This window comes from Lepisma saccharinum, chromosome 4 (genome assembly GCF_977018435.1).
Source record: "Lepisma saccharinum chromosome 4, izLepSacc3.1, whole genome shotgun sequence".
Taxonomy (NCBI): Eukaryota; Metazoa; Arthropoda; class Insecta; order Zygentoma; family Lepismatidae; genus Lepisma; species Lepisma saccharinum.
Genome location: NC_139232.1, coordinates 76,004,797 through 76,021,178, shown reverse-complemented (window position 1 = coordinate 76,021,178; position 16,382 = coordinate 76,004,797). Strand labels below are relative to the sequence as shown.

Below are 16,382 nucleotides of genomic sequence, written 5' to 3'. Positions count from 1 at the left end.
GGTTTGTAGGATTGCTTCAAAAGTCCACGTGAAAATGGAGATGCAGCTATTAAATTCTCGCACCCACTTGGTCCATCAACTTCCTACTACTGGCCACAAAATATTCTGTGTCCTTAACAATACAAATGGATGGACATATGTACTTAGTGATAAGTCAAATACTTAAGTGTGTTTGGAATGGTCAAAATATCCATGTAAAATGTGAACGGCACAATTTATAGTAAATGAAATTTTGGCAATGCATAGAGTACAATTTTTAGGTACTATCTTAATGGGTGTCACTTGGAAACTATCTTTGGGTTGAGATAATCACAAAGTTTTCCATCGCATAAAAATAATGTCCAGGATTATTTGATAAATACATTTGAAAAACCACAATTATTACTCTTTATTCGTTTGTTCCTCAAGTGCCAGGAGGATCACAAAATATATTTAACTTGTAAATTTTAATTAATATATAAATTCGGTAGGGGCAAGTGTTTCCCTTTGCCCCCACCAGGTTACGCCTATGCTTACATTCACACATAGTGAACATAAATTTTGAATATTGTAGCTTGAAACATATTGTACTTCAGGTTTTGTGCTAATTTTTAAGAAGATTTACTTTTAATGTCATTTTATGCAAATGATTTTTTTATCACCCTGTCTCTGAACCGCCCATTCCAATTTTTTCATCAGGCATTAGTACACACACTGAGCTACCTACATATAAAATTGGGGGGAAATTGAAGGGTGGGTGGGCATTGCATGAAATTCGCTCTTGAAGTTAGTCATTTATTTTTCTAAAAAAATACATAAAACTATATATAAAAATACATGTTTATTGATGCATTCATCTGAAACGTTATTTAAATGAAAGCTTATACTATTCTGAACAAAATAAAACAAACTTGAAGTTTCTACGGCAAACTCGAGGGAAGATACGATCGTTTATAACCTAATGCGTGACATTCAAAGTGGAGCCGCATGTGGCATACACAGAGATCTTAAAAAGCGCGTAACTTCTGAACCCCATGACCAATTTTTAAAAAATTGTCATTTTTGTAATCAGCATCAAAAGTTCTATAAGCATACCGAATTTCATCAAAATCGGGGATGGTGGGTGACATTTTCACAAAATTCTGGATGATTTGACATGGAATGACCCTTATGTAAGTCATACCAATATTAAAACAATTAATACCTTTTGACAATGGGAGATCATATTTAATTTGTTTATGATGTATCATTTATGTGATGCATCTTTTAAGAAATATGCCTTCATAGCATGGTGCTATATGCATTGGGAACTTTACCTTTTTACCTATTCTTTAATAAATAATAATAATACATTAATAATAGCAATAATTTTACAATTAGGCCCAACCAATTTTTCAGAGGGGGCTCAACTGATCTCCTTGAGATGTCTCATTTTTTGGTCAAAATATTATGGTCACCCTAATAAGTAATACAGAAGAAGACATTGCTATTTTTTTTTAATTGACACATTTTAAACTTTCAGAAGGAAGAATTTTTTTTTCGAGATTGTCGCACCTCCCCAGGGAGGCACACTTCACAGTTTGAATACCACTGGTTTATAGTATTTATATATGATCAGCTCTGGAGTAAAACTTGATAACCTACAAAAGTACAAATCCGAGAAAAATGCAGGTGAGTTTGTCCATTAATGGGGGTTATGGGTTACCCAGATGTTCCCATGTGTTTCTGGCTATCGAAGAAACTTCATTCACTATTGTACAGCAACTATAGAGCCACGGTAGCTCAGTTGCTAGGGCATCTGACTACTATGTTGAGAGACCGGGTTCGATCCCTGCTGGGTCAGACCTTTTTTTTCTACCTGTTCAAGCGGCTCCGGCACTCACCAGCACCTTATAAAGTGGGTACATGGAGGAAACTGAGGGATAGAGGCAGCCAGGGGCATGGTGTTGATCACATCACACCCACCTTTGGCCGTGATCAAGAAACTTTGGGGCCCTAACTCCATGGCATGGTGCAAAGCACAGGGGAGCACTTTATTATTTTACTTTACAGCAACTTTAGACTGTGCAGCAATAAAATCCAATGTTAACTCAAGTTTGACAGTGTGGTTTATCAAGTTTTACTCCCGAGCTGCCCATCCTATTATAACTTTGTAGATTTTAGTGTGTTATAAGAAATAACAGTTTAGAGGGAACTTGAAGAAATAAGGTGTTAATAGGTGAAATTTTTTTACATAGGTTGACCGGGGAGCAATGAAGACATGAATAGTGGTCTTCCTGGCAAACATCGATCACACAGTTGTACTGGTATACATGAAGTCCGCCCTCTGATTAGGAAACGTCTCCATGAAGAAGGTAAATTACTGGTAGAAGTGTTATTGAATTGAATGACTTTTTTCTGCTTTTCAACATAACATGCTGGCATTAGACTAATATGCTCAACTGTCACTGGAAGTGCTTAAAATAGCTTAATACGCAGGTGCACATTGTGTTTGGTATGCATTTTGGTTAAAGGAAAGTCTAAACTAGTCCAAAGGAAGTTTCTCACTCGGTATTAGGAGGAATCTCCTGAGTATTCTAAAATTTACCACAGCCAGACTTGAGGATTTCTATTCGCATCACAGTTACTTTGCACTTAAATAAGATTTCACATGTAATATATGTACTGTAAAAGTTAATTTACTAAATTTTTCTTGTCTTTTGTTGCATGGGAGGACATAAGAATGCATCTTTGTCTCAGTTTTCTGCCAAGCTAAAGGATAACATAACATTTGCCGTGATACATAATACAATACAAATATGGAAAAAATTGAATGTAAACATTGCAACGTAATTTACTGTGAGGACTTAAATGGTACATTTTCTGTAAAAATGGATGACTTTACATGTAGTGTCTTGTTTGTGTGGTCATTTCATATTTGCCTTGTACTCTGTAAGGTACCAGTAGAATTGCATTCATGATTATTTTTCATGTTCATTTTATTCGGCAGTTTTTAATTTCTTTTACAACATGTTCGGGTGCTTTTTTTTTATTACTGCACATACATTCTCAGTAAATTCATGGTAGAAGATAGCATGTTAAAGCCACTTTGTTCTCAGGATCCAGCACTGCATTTTTTCTTATGGGGATTCGGTGACTGACTTTGAAGTACCACTTTTAAGAAAATAAATTGGAGGTTCTTTTTTATTGTGGCATTGGATATTTATATCTGTGTTATTATACAGGGCGGCTCAAAAAGTCACTTAGCACCCCCGGTACAAGGCCACTGCAGTGCGCAATGTGGAAATGGTGACGACCAATCGTTGCCAGGCCAAGGGGGAACCACATCGATGCCACCTGCACGTTTGGTGGCCATCTTGAAACCGACGTGAAAATTTTAAATGGGAAGTGGGTCGTGCAACACATCAATGTGGGCTAGAATTTCACCAGGAAACCAACTGTGACATTTGTTTGCACCTAACTTTAATTGTTGCAGAGATAAAAGTACCACAAAAGTTATAACACATGCTCAATATGGTATCCCTGTTGCACAACACACACGTGTAAACGTCTCTCCCATGACCTTACCACATTCTGCAGAACCTCAGGAGAGATTGCAGCACAGGTATCCATTGGCCTGGCAACGATTGGCCGTCACCATTTCCATGTTGTGTGCTGCAGTGGCCTTGTACCGGGGGTGTTACGTGACTTTTTGAGCCACCCTGTACATTTCTTTTCTGCCACTTCCAGCAAATTGCAACAGTCATAAATTCTGTGTGCTACTTTATCAGTATAAGAAGAACCTTTCCAATACTTAGCATACAATAAGAACTATTGTGGTAATACTATTGCAATCAACATGTCACATGCACAACTTTTCAGTAAGTATTATCTTGCCCGGAATTTAATTGATCCATGGTTATTTAGTGTTGTTATTATAATTTGAATATATATGTCCATTTTCCTCTTTCAGTATATGTTTCCTCATCATCTTATATTTACTTCAACACGGGAGAATCTGAAGTCTCTTATAACATAAATGGTAGCTGTGAGGAGAAGCAGTTTTGGAGACGATGTGGAGTGAAAAGTACTGTTCCACTTCGAACCATCACCTGCAACGGGGTAAAGCAAGAATGTCAGGAAATTACATTTTACTTGGATTCGGAAGGTCAGAACACAAATACAAAGTTCAAAATTTTAATGCATTATCTTATATTATTTTTCTGGTTTAATAATTAATCTTGCTTGAATGTTGAGAATAGAAATTTCATGTTAATTATAAATGTCACTTTTTCTAGTATATATTTTATCGGATTATGCACAGAGTTTTTGTTTGTGCTAAGATTCTACTCCTATACATATGATTAACAACATTACTTGCAGGTGTACTATAGGGTGTCTATAAAGTAAAATTATCATTATAAATTGTTATTTACAAATCATACATGATGGTCTGCTGCTTTTTTATTTTCTTATTATTTATTTTTTTATTCAGTATGTTTAGTTCGGTTTTTGGGAGGATCCTTCCAGTATTGATATCAATAATTTCGTTGGACAGTAATTGGCAACTTACTCTCCACATATTGCAACATACATTGCTCACATTGATTTTTTTTGGGGGGGTGCAAGATTTTACACCAATTCTATATATCTTCACACAAAAGTGGAGGGGGTCATTTCATTGATTGACTTCGTATTCATTTTTAGTTATTTATTATGTACAATTTTTCTACCTACCTGTGGGTGATCGCGGTAATGGGGTTGAAATGAAACATCACCTCTTATTCCTTTAGAATTGGTTTGGAAGGGGGGGGGGGGCATGCTGTTCACATTAATACAAGGTTAGTCAAGCAGAGGACAGTCAAGAATAAGGTTCAGTACACTAACAATGGCAATGACCCTGAGCAGTTTTGTATGCTTTATGTTAGCAAACATATATGTTCCGCAAATTTTGTCTGACCAAAATAATTTGAGTAAATAATTCTGCATAAAGGGTGTGGGGCAAGGGGAATGTTCTACTTTTTGTGGGGAGAGTGCATCATAGGCCTTGGGGAGATGGGCATCCCTGCTCACATATACTCCTGTGGTGTAGTCATCACTCATTCAAATCCTGCAATACAAAACAGTCATGTTAGTAAAGTAAATTGTCAATGTTGTGCAATATTTTGCAAAATCCTGCAGCTTTCTGTCCTCTATGATATTTGCATAATAACAATTTGTAATAATAACGGGACTTATGGAGACCCTGTGTTATTTGAAATTATAGGCAATGGAGACATTTAAAAAAAAAAAAATACATGTAGCTTCAGACTTGATGAAATTACTCTATATTTACTGCTTCTTCACTTGGTAAGTACAGCATCATTTGAGCAATTTGATTCATTGGCAATGTAGTTTAATGAATGATATAAAGTGCATTGTTTTATACCTTGGGAGCCAAGCATCATACAGCATGTACTAATACCTAATTTCATAGGAATGGGAAATATGTGCCATATATCAGACTTAAAAACCAATACACTAATTTTATAATGAAATGTACCGTCATCTTAACCTGTCAGAGAACAGGAACACAAGAGGCAAGATAGCTCATAAGTTGTTTGGCAAGATAGCTCGTAAGTTGCTTGTATGTAATGTAATGTATTTGTAACCATATTCTGTTTCATGGAAGATAAAAAGAAGTTATTGTTAAGAAGTTTTGGTTAAATAAATTTACATTTTTGACAATTATTGTTATTTTTAAGACTCACAGAAGGAATAATAAAGATCTGCTTCTAAATCCATGTGCTTTTACTTACCCATTGTATCCTTTTACTTTACCCAACATGTATGATTGTACCATAATTACACCAATTGTAGTTTTTGTCCTATATCTGTTGAAAGTATAAAGTAATTGCTGTATAATTTCTATTTGTGCTTGAAAAGTTTCTCTTGCCCCATTTGTAACTCTCAAAAGTGCTCCATTTGTAATTCATAAAAGTGCTGATTATGTGCATGCAAATACAGGGTGTCTGGGAAAGAACTAGTGAAAAAAAGGATCATACCTACTGCATTTATTGCATAATTGGAAGTGTTGCTTCAATGTACTGGAAGCAAACTTGGGCATGCACATGTGTGGCAAAGGGGAGAATGATTAATGCATCTGTTTTGCTCTCAAGTCCCAACCAGTGGGGAGTAATCTGCCAGTTTCAGATGGAACAGGACAAAACTCCTCACCCAACCTTATTGACTGGGATAGTGGTCAGGTGCAGGCTTCTTTTATATGAGCTGTTTCTCTTTACAATTATGTAAACTTCAAGGCAGTAATGCAGTAATTCCACATTTGTAGTTTTCTTTTTCACGAGTTATTTTGTAGCCACCCTGTACATGAAACTCATCATTCAATTTTAATATTCTAATTGCAGATGACAGTTCTGATTCCGACAATGATCATCATTATGAAGTTCTGTATGATGTGATTAACCATAAAAATTCTACTCTTGATGACGATGATTTTGATTCGTTTGAATCAGATATTTCAGATGATCCATGTATTTCTCCTTCTATGAAGGTAAGTGAAGGTGTTGGATGAACCTCTACTGATGAACTTGATATGCAGTGGACTCTCTAATTTGAACTTGGATAATTAGAATAATAGATAATGAGAATAATAATTCCAACTTTCGTGTCCCCTTGGAATTCGAATTAAAAGAGACCACTTAGGTTGTGCAAAATAGGATTTGAGAGCACTATTGTGATGCAAGGCAAGGATGAATTGAAAAATAGTACTGGGATACAAAGGTATGCCCATTACAGTATAATGGGACAAATTGTTGTTTTTGTTTTTTTAATAAATTTCTACAATGAATGCATGCTGTTCTGCTGACTGTGATGCATGATTGGTAATGCTGTGCAGGTAGTGGGTGGAAATGTATGTGTTTAAGTTGTAGTTTGGCGAGTGTCGTTACTGTTGATAGCTGAACAGTCTTCTTCATCACTTCCAGGCACCTGACTTTATCAGTGGCATATAAGCAACTAAGAAAAAGTACATAATAAAATCATTTACACTAATTACTCAGATTTGGTACAGCTCGCCCACTGTTTTATATAATAGCATAAAAGTTAAATATATTGTATTCTTACACATGATGAACTGCCAGCTGTGGTCAAGTTTGATCCTCTGTTCATAGCAACGAATATGCACTGTGTTTATGTGTGTTCTTTATGTGTGTGTTTCTTTTGTGTCATGGAGATAAAAAAGACTAACCCACACACACACATGCATACAAGTACTTGATTAATTAGCATATCAATAAAAACATTATAAGAAGGAAAAACATCTGAGAGTCCTATTGAGGTACTTGTTGGTGGAAAGATCATGGGTAATGCTGCTCCACTGAGATGTAAGGTTACACTAATGTGGTGTCTGCAGATAGTTTGTGTTTGCAGCTGAAGGCATCTTAACAGTTCAGCTACAAGTGTGTAGTGCTCTGTAAAATATATGCTATTCGATAATCGGCTGACTGTTCCAGCTTAAGCTACAGAGAAATAGAGATGCCACGTGTAAGTTATATTGTTTTCCATATTGGTTGCATCTAGATAGCAATGCCAGTAAATTGTTTATGAAAAAATGTCATTTACATGATCAATTCATTTGAGTGTGTGTACATATACATATGTAGCTAAAACGAGTCTTACACTTGTCTGTTTTAATGATCCATGTGAAACCTTTGTATGTTTCCAGGGACCTTTAAGTAGCAATGTCCATAATGGACAGCTTCCAGACATTCCACGAGCTCAGGCTGTGTATGGCTTCACGAAGATTGCAGAGGTGGCGGGGAAGAAGATGCAGAAATTTCGGAGGAATTGGTCATTAACAAAGAACGACATAAGCAAAAGTTTAAGAAAAATCAGGAAGCATAGTTTACCTTCTACTGCAAATGGTTAGTTCCAAGCAAGTATTTTGTATCTCTTGCTTAATGATGTGTGTAATATATGTACATGCAAAAGAACCACAACAACCAATGTTTCTAGGAGAACCTCGACTGACTTGGCACTTTTAACGATAATTGAGCTAATTTATTGCTGTTGACTAGCATCAATGGTATCCTGTAGGATAGCATCTCATATTGGTTAATAACCATTTGAGAATTCCCAGATTCTGAGGAGTGTGTAAAATGTGAGTTGGTAATTAATTTTGCACAATTGTTCTGTGACAAAAATGGGAATTTAAATCATGCATATATGAATGTGACAATATTTTAAAGTATAATGATAATTTGGTATGACTGTAATATTTATTGGTTTATAATTCATAACTATTCAGTGCAATTTAAAACTGAAGCAATCAGAAGTAAAGTGTAAGTATTACTAACAGTTGGGCTGAAAAGTTCGTAGGCTGACTCATAGATGGCGTTACTAGAATTAAATCCATGTGATTTTTACTTAGTACTAACCTTCAAAAGATACGTGTATAAATTTCACAGCTGCCGGATAATTAGTTCGTGAGATATAGCATTGTGAGTGAAGCAGCTTTTGTTATTGTGAAAAAATGGATAAAAAAGAATTTCGTGTGTTAATAAAGCATTGCTTTTTGGCGAAAAAAAATACTGTTGAAGCCAAGGCTTGGCTTGATAAACATTATTCGGACTCTGCACCAGGAAAATCAACCGTTGAGAAGTGGTTTGCTAAATTTAAACGAGGCGAAATGAGCATCGAAGACGATGCACGCAGTGGACGCCCCAAAGAGGCTGTTACCGACGAAAAAATCAAAAAAGTCCACAAAATAATTTTAAATGATCGTAAAGTGAAGTTGATCGAGATAGCTGAGATTATTACATAGCGTTGTTGGAGCGTTGAAAGGATGAAATCACGAAAAAACTGCCCCATTTGAAGAAGAAAAAAGTGCTGTTTCATCAAGACAATGCACCGTGTCACAAATCAATGAAAACGATGGCAAAATTATATGAATTAGACTACGAATTGCTTCCCCATCCACCATATTCTCCAGATTTGGCCCCCAGTGACTTTTTCCTGTTTGCAGACCTTAAAAGAATGCTCGCTGGAAAGAAATTTAGCACTGATGAAGAGGTAATCGCCGAAACTGAGGCCTATTTTGAGGCTAAAGAAAAATCGTACTATAAAAATGGCATCGAAAAATTGTATGACCGCTATAATCGTTGTATCGCCCTCGAAGGCAACTATATTGAATAATAAAATCGAATTTTCTCAAAAAAATATTTTTTACTATGTTAGCCTACGAACTTTTCAGCCCAACTGTTATTACTTAAGAGCAGTGCAGTGTTGGCTTACTTGAGACTACAAAAGTTGTGCCATCATGTCGAAATAAATGCAGTAATACCTCAAGGAGGCAAGGAATTGAATTGATTAAATGTGTATGCAAGCTCATTGCAATATTTCATAGGAACTTACCAATCAATTGCATTTATAAAATATACTTGTATTCATTCATTATATTCTAGTTGGTGCTATGAAATAAAGTACAGTTCATTGTTTTCTGTTGCTTTAATATTGTGAAATTCTTATTTCTTCAACTAAGGTGACTATTTTGTTTTATTTATTATTAAATTAAGCACATTCTCAACATGTAGGATAGTACAAAGAAATTCATTATAGTGTCTGCTTCTGTGGTTTCTCATTTGATGATGAAAAGAAAACCAACATAATGTGGACTTTTATGAAAAGCAATACAACACTTAATTTAAAAGAATGGGCATTTGTAGTCTTTTTACAAACCAATTTCAGCAGCCTTGTTTTATGTAGTACAATGCTGTTGTTTTCACAACTTTTTAACAAATTGCAGGTAAATTTACGTGGCAAAGTATATTGTAGATTTTAATTTCTAGAGTATGGGATATTTGGATCTTTCAAATACCTACCACAAGTTCTTAATGTATTTTTCATAATTTCTGATTATTCTTTTAAATTGTAGTTTAGAAAAAAAATTTAAGGATTTTTTTTTCTTTTTTCCAGAAACCACTGTTTGTTCATCTCCATCGCCAGTGGAGAAAGAAAATTCCCCCAGCAACATAAGCAGAAAAAATTCCCCTGGAAACTTAAACAGGAGGAAGTACTGGTCTTTCAAGAAAAAGTTTAGTAGAAAGGAATCATCTGAGGAACGTTTCTCTGCTCCAAAAAGGCAAACATCAGTATTTTACATATCAGCCAATGCTGATGGGTCTCAGGGGATAGAACAGTCATTAATCAGGTAAGAGTAGTTATAAGTTCTGCTTTTAAATGTTCACAATATGAAGATGATCTCATGCTTTCGAAAGGATATGAAATGGGTGTTACACTAACTTCTATTGTCTTCTTGACTCTGAACAAAAATAAAGTGGAAGAGGTGAAACATACTTATCTGTGCATGTGTGTGTATTTAATCATGAGGAAAAGTTGTATTTCATATTTTATGTAAATGGTGAATCTTGTATGAGGCTGAAATTATATCCAGGAAATTGATGAGAGATTGAAAATGATTTTGACATTAATAAAGTTGACTTCCAATAGAGTACTGCATAGGACCACTTTACTCTGTCGTAATTGTTTGAGTATCCCATCCTCGAGTACGCTATGCTTGAGCGTATACAGTATAATATTTTAATGTGATTATAATCGTAGACACACAGGGGAAAGTCTTGCAGTACCAGACAATGCAAGTTCTCGCTTCGGACGCTAGAGAGCTGCAGTTGCCAGGTACCAGTGTGATGTGTATGTATCAATGTTGAACAGAGTTTGGGCACGCAAGTCTGCGTTGAGTGTCTTGGGAAAGGGGAGAGGTTGAAGCAGTTAGTAGGAAAAGCGAGTGTGAAAAGTTATTTTCACAGTATTATTCCTCCAGTTGCAGTAGATATAGTTTTATATGTAAGTGCATATGTGGCCTCTAGTTCGTAATAGCTGATGAAGGATTCACGATAGCATCTTCACAAAATGTAAAATCGGACGAGGTGCTATCATGTGGCGATCATACAGTACCGGACAACGAAGAGTCTTCCAGTACCGGACAAACAGAAGTTCAAAACCAATCATACAGAAAGGTATTGCTGGTCTTGTTAATACCGCCTTCTCTTCCATCTGTAGAATGGAACTCGCACAGTCAGCTATCTGCTGTACAGGGCATTTTACTAGGAACCCAGAGTTATTTGTCAATTTGGATTTCTTCCCCTCTGAGAACTTTACAGAACCTAATGCAAACTATGTTTCTGCAACGCCAGTGCCAAATGATCTGCCTGTTGCCACATCAACACACACAGCACATAGCAATAGCAACTCCACAGCCTCTGAATCAGGACCTTCATTCACCGATCTGTGAAGAAGAAGAAAATGAAAACCCAGAAGAGACTAAATGAACGAGACATGCATTACGTTGGAAAGATGAAACACATCACATACTTCTACAAGGGAAACAAAGGAGGATGAAGACTACATGCTACCTATGAAGACAAAGCACATGGACTTCAGTTCCGATTAGAAGGAATCAACAGAATTTATCATTGGTAGCGATACATTCAATGAATAATGGGTGCAATGTCCTTGTGTAATGATTGGGCTCACATCCAATGTTCAGATGAGGAAAGCATCTTGTATTTTACTTGCGAACATTGCAAGAATGATTCTAAACTGTAGGCAAGTGCCTTGCCACTGCATTTAGGTGCTCGGTGATTTTTAATTTATGATTTTGATTAATCTATAAGGTAACACATTGCCTGTCCGGTACTGGACTACAATTTTTGTTTGCAATCTCATTTGTACTTTGGTTCCCATTTGTCAACAGTGATGCCATGTTCTTAATAAAGAATGTCTTGAAGTACCATACTCTTGTTTTCAACTTACATTCCGCCTACTCATTTTCTAATTATAGCCAATAAACTTAGGGTGTCTGGTACTGTAAGACTTTCCCCTATATGTAAAATATCCACCCTCGTAGTTTCAGCCCACAACCATCTATTTCATTTTCATGTATCACTGTGTATTGGTAAGATAGACTAAACTTTATTTTAACAAGGGGATAATGACTATGTTCACTTAAGTTTCAATTTCACTGTGTCTTTCACTTCACGATCAATTTTTGAGGGCCCACGATCACAGACAAATTACAGTTATACATGTACTACTGGGCTTGAAGTGCATACCACTCATTTTGCCTGTCTGACCATTATTTGCTTGAGTGAAGAAGCTCTCAATTCCATCCTCTATCTAGCATCATCTGTGTGAAATATTAACTTCCATGGTGGAGTGGTCAGCATCACATGCTACGAAACCAGAAGTCCCAGGTTCGATCCCTGGTTAAGGCATGGATGTATCATTGTGTTCATCACTTTATCCACTTCATAGTTAAATCATCTTCAAATATTTTCTTCTTCGCATATATCATATATAATTTGGGTGAGTAATTTTAAGCAAGTGAAGCATGCTTACAACACAGTTAGATTCAAGATCATGTGCAAAAACTAAATAATTAACTTTTTGGTGTGGATATTCTGATGATATGCTAAGCTTAGATTGCATTCATTTTTATCCATTTTTTACTTAGTTTTATCCTAAAATGTAACTTGGAACAATTACTTTTAATCTGAACTTCTATTTCATGGGGAAGTGTAGATCCACTTCTCAAATGTAAATAGATTGTGTTGATATGATAGGAAAATGTCTTCATGACCCAACCATTAGTTATATGCTGTGGAAGCAGAAATCACATACTCCAGAACAAGATTGGCTTAAATTCAAATGAAGAAATTCACCTGACCTTTAAATTCAAATGAAGAAATTCACCTGACCTTTAATGTCTTCAAACTTCATCATAAAATCAATTCATCTGATAAAAATTAACATCCTCAGTGTAATATTTTAAATATTTTATTTCAAAAGTGTGTTACAGTTCAGCACCTCCTGACTAAATTAGTGTCTTGTTTTAATTCAATATATCTTGAAGAAAAATATATTTTAAAAAAAATTTTTTTTTTTTCAAATTTTATTTTACTTTCTAAAACTATTAAAACAACTCAAGGCTTCAAACTTAAACAGCAGATGTACCTTGGTACCATGAAAAACATAAAATTGAGGTTCTACTACATTCTGTTCTGTTCATTGTTGCTGTGTATATTTTGGGAAAGTGGCCCCATACATATTATATGCATCATCACTTTGGCTTTGGTTGTCACACAAACGTGTAATCACATGAAGGAAACTTTTCAGGAACAAAGTAAGTCTGTTGTACATCTTGCAGTTTATCATTACTTTTTATAAGATTAATGAATGTAACATGTGAAATTTCTTAATTATAAAATCCGTTGCAGGCAGTACAGTACAGAAAGCACAGTTAGCTCTGTAATCCCTGGAAGCACAGAGTCTTTGTCTTCAAGCCAGTCCACAAGCAGTGGGAAGACCATTACTGGAAGTTCTGCGTATAAGGACAGCTCCACCAGCAACCTGTCTGCTCTGGGAAGGAAATTGTCATCTTCTCGAGTAAATGTGGTCGTTCGACCAAGAATCCCTCCTCCTCCACCTCCAACAGGTATTTAGTTTCCAATTCATACCATTGTGTAGTTTGTGCATTAAGTGGTTTGAATATTTGCATGAACTAACACAAACAGACATGTTCAGGTTGTGTTGATGCCAATTTTTTTTGATAATGTACTTTCATAGCCAGGAGTAAATTGCCGTTGCTAGAGACTTTTGAAAAAATACTGAAATTCCTGACTTACATCCTATCCTGAAAAGCAACCTGGTCAACAGTTCTTGAATTGCTTATAAAGTAAATGACTTGCTACTATTGTTATCTCACTGTTTGTTCTAATATTTATTCAGTTGCAGTGTGTATGATTCTTGGGGTTAATCTTTTGTATTATTAATTTCAGACACAGGAAAAAGTAAAATAAATAGTGTACGTAGCTCTACGTCATGGTATGCCGATGTGAATTTATTGGACAATTTTGAGTCTAATTCCCCTCCTTCAGAAGTTTCTGAGAGTACAGGTAGGTAACGGCAATAATATTGATCTTATTTTTCTCATATTCATTGAGGATGATGTTTCTTAGAAGTGAGAACTTGCAAGAGATCCATAGAATTATAAAGAAAACATTCAGCTCAAAATGAAATTTACATGTTGTAGTATTCAGACTGTCTAATTGTCTTCAAATAAACATGTTAGAATTATTTCTGTTCTCTTTGCTTATGTTTGAAAATAGAAAAATCGTGTCCATAGTACAGAATTGTTATAGACATCACTTCATTTTGGAATGCTGCCCAATCTGATTTTAACATTGAAATCAGTCTGTCTGTATATGCGCCAACCAACGAGTTCCTCGCAGCTGAGGAAAATTGATGCTCCATCTGTCATGATAATGAGTTCCCAAAGTACCATAAAAGTCAATGTTAATTGCAGCATGAATATTCAGTGGAAGAAAGTTGCAGCAGATAGGCACGTATGTTTTATTTCTAATGTGTTATGTTGTGTATATCAATTTGGAATAATTTGTTGGCGAAAATCATTGTTTTCCTGCCTCTCTTGTTTCATTTCAGGGTCAGAAATCAATGATCTGTTAGGTATGGCCTTAAATTGATAGCCTTTATATAAAATCAATCGTGTACATGTATACAGTATTGAAGCAAGGGGAGGTTGACTGGGCTTTCACTGGTCTTAAAATTTTATATAAAAAGAATGAAAGGTGAGATACCTGGAAAGATGGTAAAATATGTCCTTATTAGTCTAAAAAGGAGTTACATTTATGAGTCGGTAACGCGTCTGACTACCATGCTAAAGGTCCCGGGTTTGATCCCCAGCCGGTTCAAATCCGGGAACTTTTCTAACGATGGAAGCGGCCCCGGTGCCCACCCAGCGTCGAATAACATGGGTACCTGGGGGAAACCCTGGGGGGTGAAGGTGGTCAGGGGTGTGATGCTGATCACATCACCCCCACTCACGACCGGATCAAGAAAGTGTGGGGCGTTACCCCCACACCCCCTATACGTCTTCATGGCGTGGTGCTATACACAGGGAAGTACTTTACCTTTTTTTTCCCTTCCCATCAGTACATTCATAATCACATCACGTTTCAATGATGAAAGCATCACCTTGACGTCATTGCCTGTCACATCACTGAAGTTCTTTTTTTCATCAAAGTTTTGTTTCAGAAGCAGTTCTGGGGCTCACCCAGCCTCAAATCAATGGGTACTGGGGGGAGTAAAGGCAGCCAGAGCATGGTGCTGATCACATCACTTCCAAAATGTCCAAGATTGAGAATATGTGGGGCCCTGTGCCCAAATCACCTAAATGTGCCTTCATGGCATGGTGCTATATGCACAGTGAACTTTACTTACTTGTTTCAAAATGATGGTGAAAGTAAGGAGGTGTTAGTCTCATCTCCCGTGCCACAGCAAGCATTCCCTAGAGCTTCTGCTACGTGACTAGCTGCAGGTCACATAAAAACAAGCCAAAGCACAGGAGTTGGATCACCCTGCAGAGACAATGACAACTCTTCAGAAGCAATATTTACATCACATGTGTCTTTAACATTGTTTTTTCTGTCTACTCCTCACTGTGTTAACTTTGATAACAGAAATAGTTTGAAACTAATAAAATTCATGATAGATTGAACACTAGTCATTAAAGACCACTCTATAACTATTTTGAAAAATCTAATCGCTACAATGAAGATGGATGACGGTTAGACTAAACAAATCATGATAGAATATGCATATCCTGCATGGAAAAGTCATAAAATGACACATTTTAGAGCATTCTCATGGCAGATGCAATTATAGCTGACTACAGTTACCTTCAATTCCTAAAATCCATTGTGTTCATCTGCACCTGTCTGGTGGAAGAGGTGGACTGAAATTGATCCAGCACTGAATCCATTGACGAAATAAATGTGCGGCATTACAAAATTCCTTTGCTCACTACTGATTGTGGTCATAGGGAATTGAACATGAAACCTTATGTACCAGTTACAGAGTAATTGAAACTTATTCTCTAGTATTTAATCCTGGAGGATAATGTCTTTTTATGCTTGTGGTATTGATTTGTCTTCTTTCTTTCATTTCTTGACATGGTTAAGTTACATTGAATATCAACTAAAATATCATGTTTGTGCCATGCATTAAGTTACATAGAAAATTTTGGTTTGGGAATGAAATAGTGATGAAAGTCAAATTTAGAGACACTTAAGCATTACACACTGAGAATCACATATTTGTAATTATTTTTTTATTCCTCGCAATTACAATGTATGTCCTGCACCGTGAAGTGTAAGGCATCTGGCTTTGGGCTCCGGCTATGGGATGTGCACAGGTTTGAGTCTCCTGGGGAAGCATAATAGGCCACCCAGCATTGTTAGGAAATTGGGGAGCTATAAGAGTAGGGTAACCTGGTAATGAAAACCTACATCAACTGGAGGTTCATCATGCTGACCACACATCAGCCTGTA

At 36.2% G+C, this 16,382-nt stretch overlaps 1 protein-coding gene across 1 annotated transcript in view; it reads left to right on the top strand.

Annotated features, from left to right (window-relative positions):
- Nucleotides 1–16,382, top strand: part of Exn (Ephexin) — a 177,252-nt gene that overhangs the window by 144,267 nt on the left and 16,603 nt on the right. The window contains exons 5-9 of the mRNA XM_083120790.1: nucleotides 6,363–6,508; nucleotides 7,682–7,880; nucleotides 9,931–10,165; nucleotides 13,251–13,468; nucleotides 13,812–13,928. Coding sequence (XP_082976916.1) covers nucleotides 6,363–6,508; nucleotides 7,682–7,880; nucleotides 9,931–10,165; nucleotides 13,251–13,468; nucleotides 13,812–13,928 — 915 coding nt within the window. The remainder of the gene's footprint in view (nucleotides 1–6,362; nucleotides 6,509–7,681; nucleotides 7,881–9,930; nucleotides 10,166–13,250; nucleotides 13,469–13,811; nucleotides 13,929–16,382) is intronic.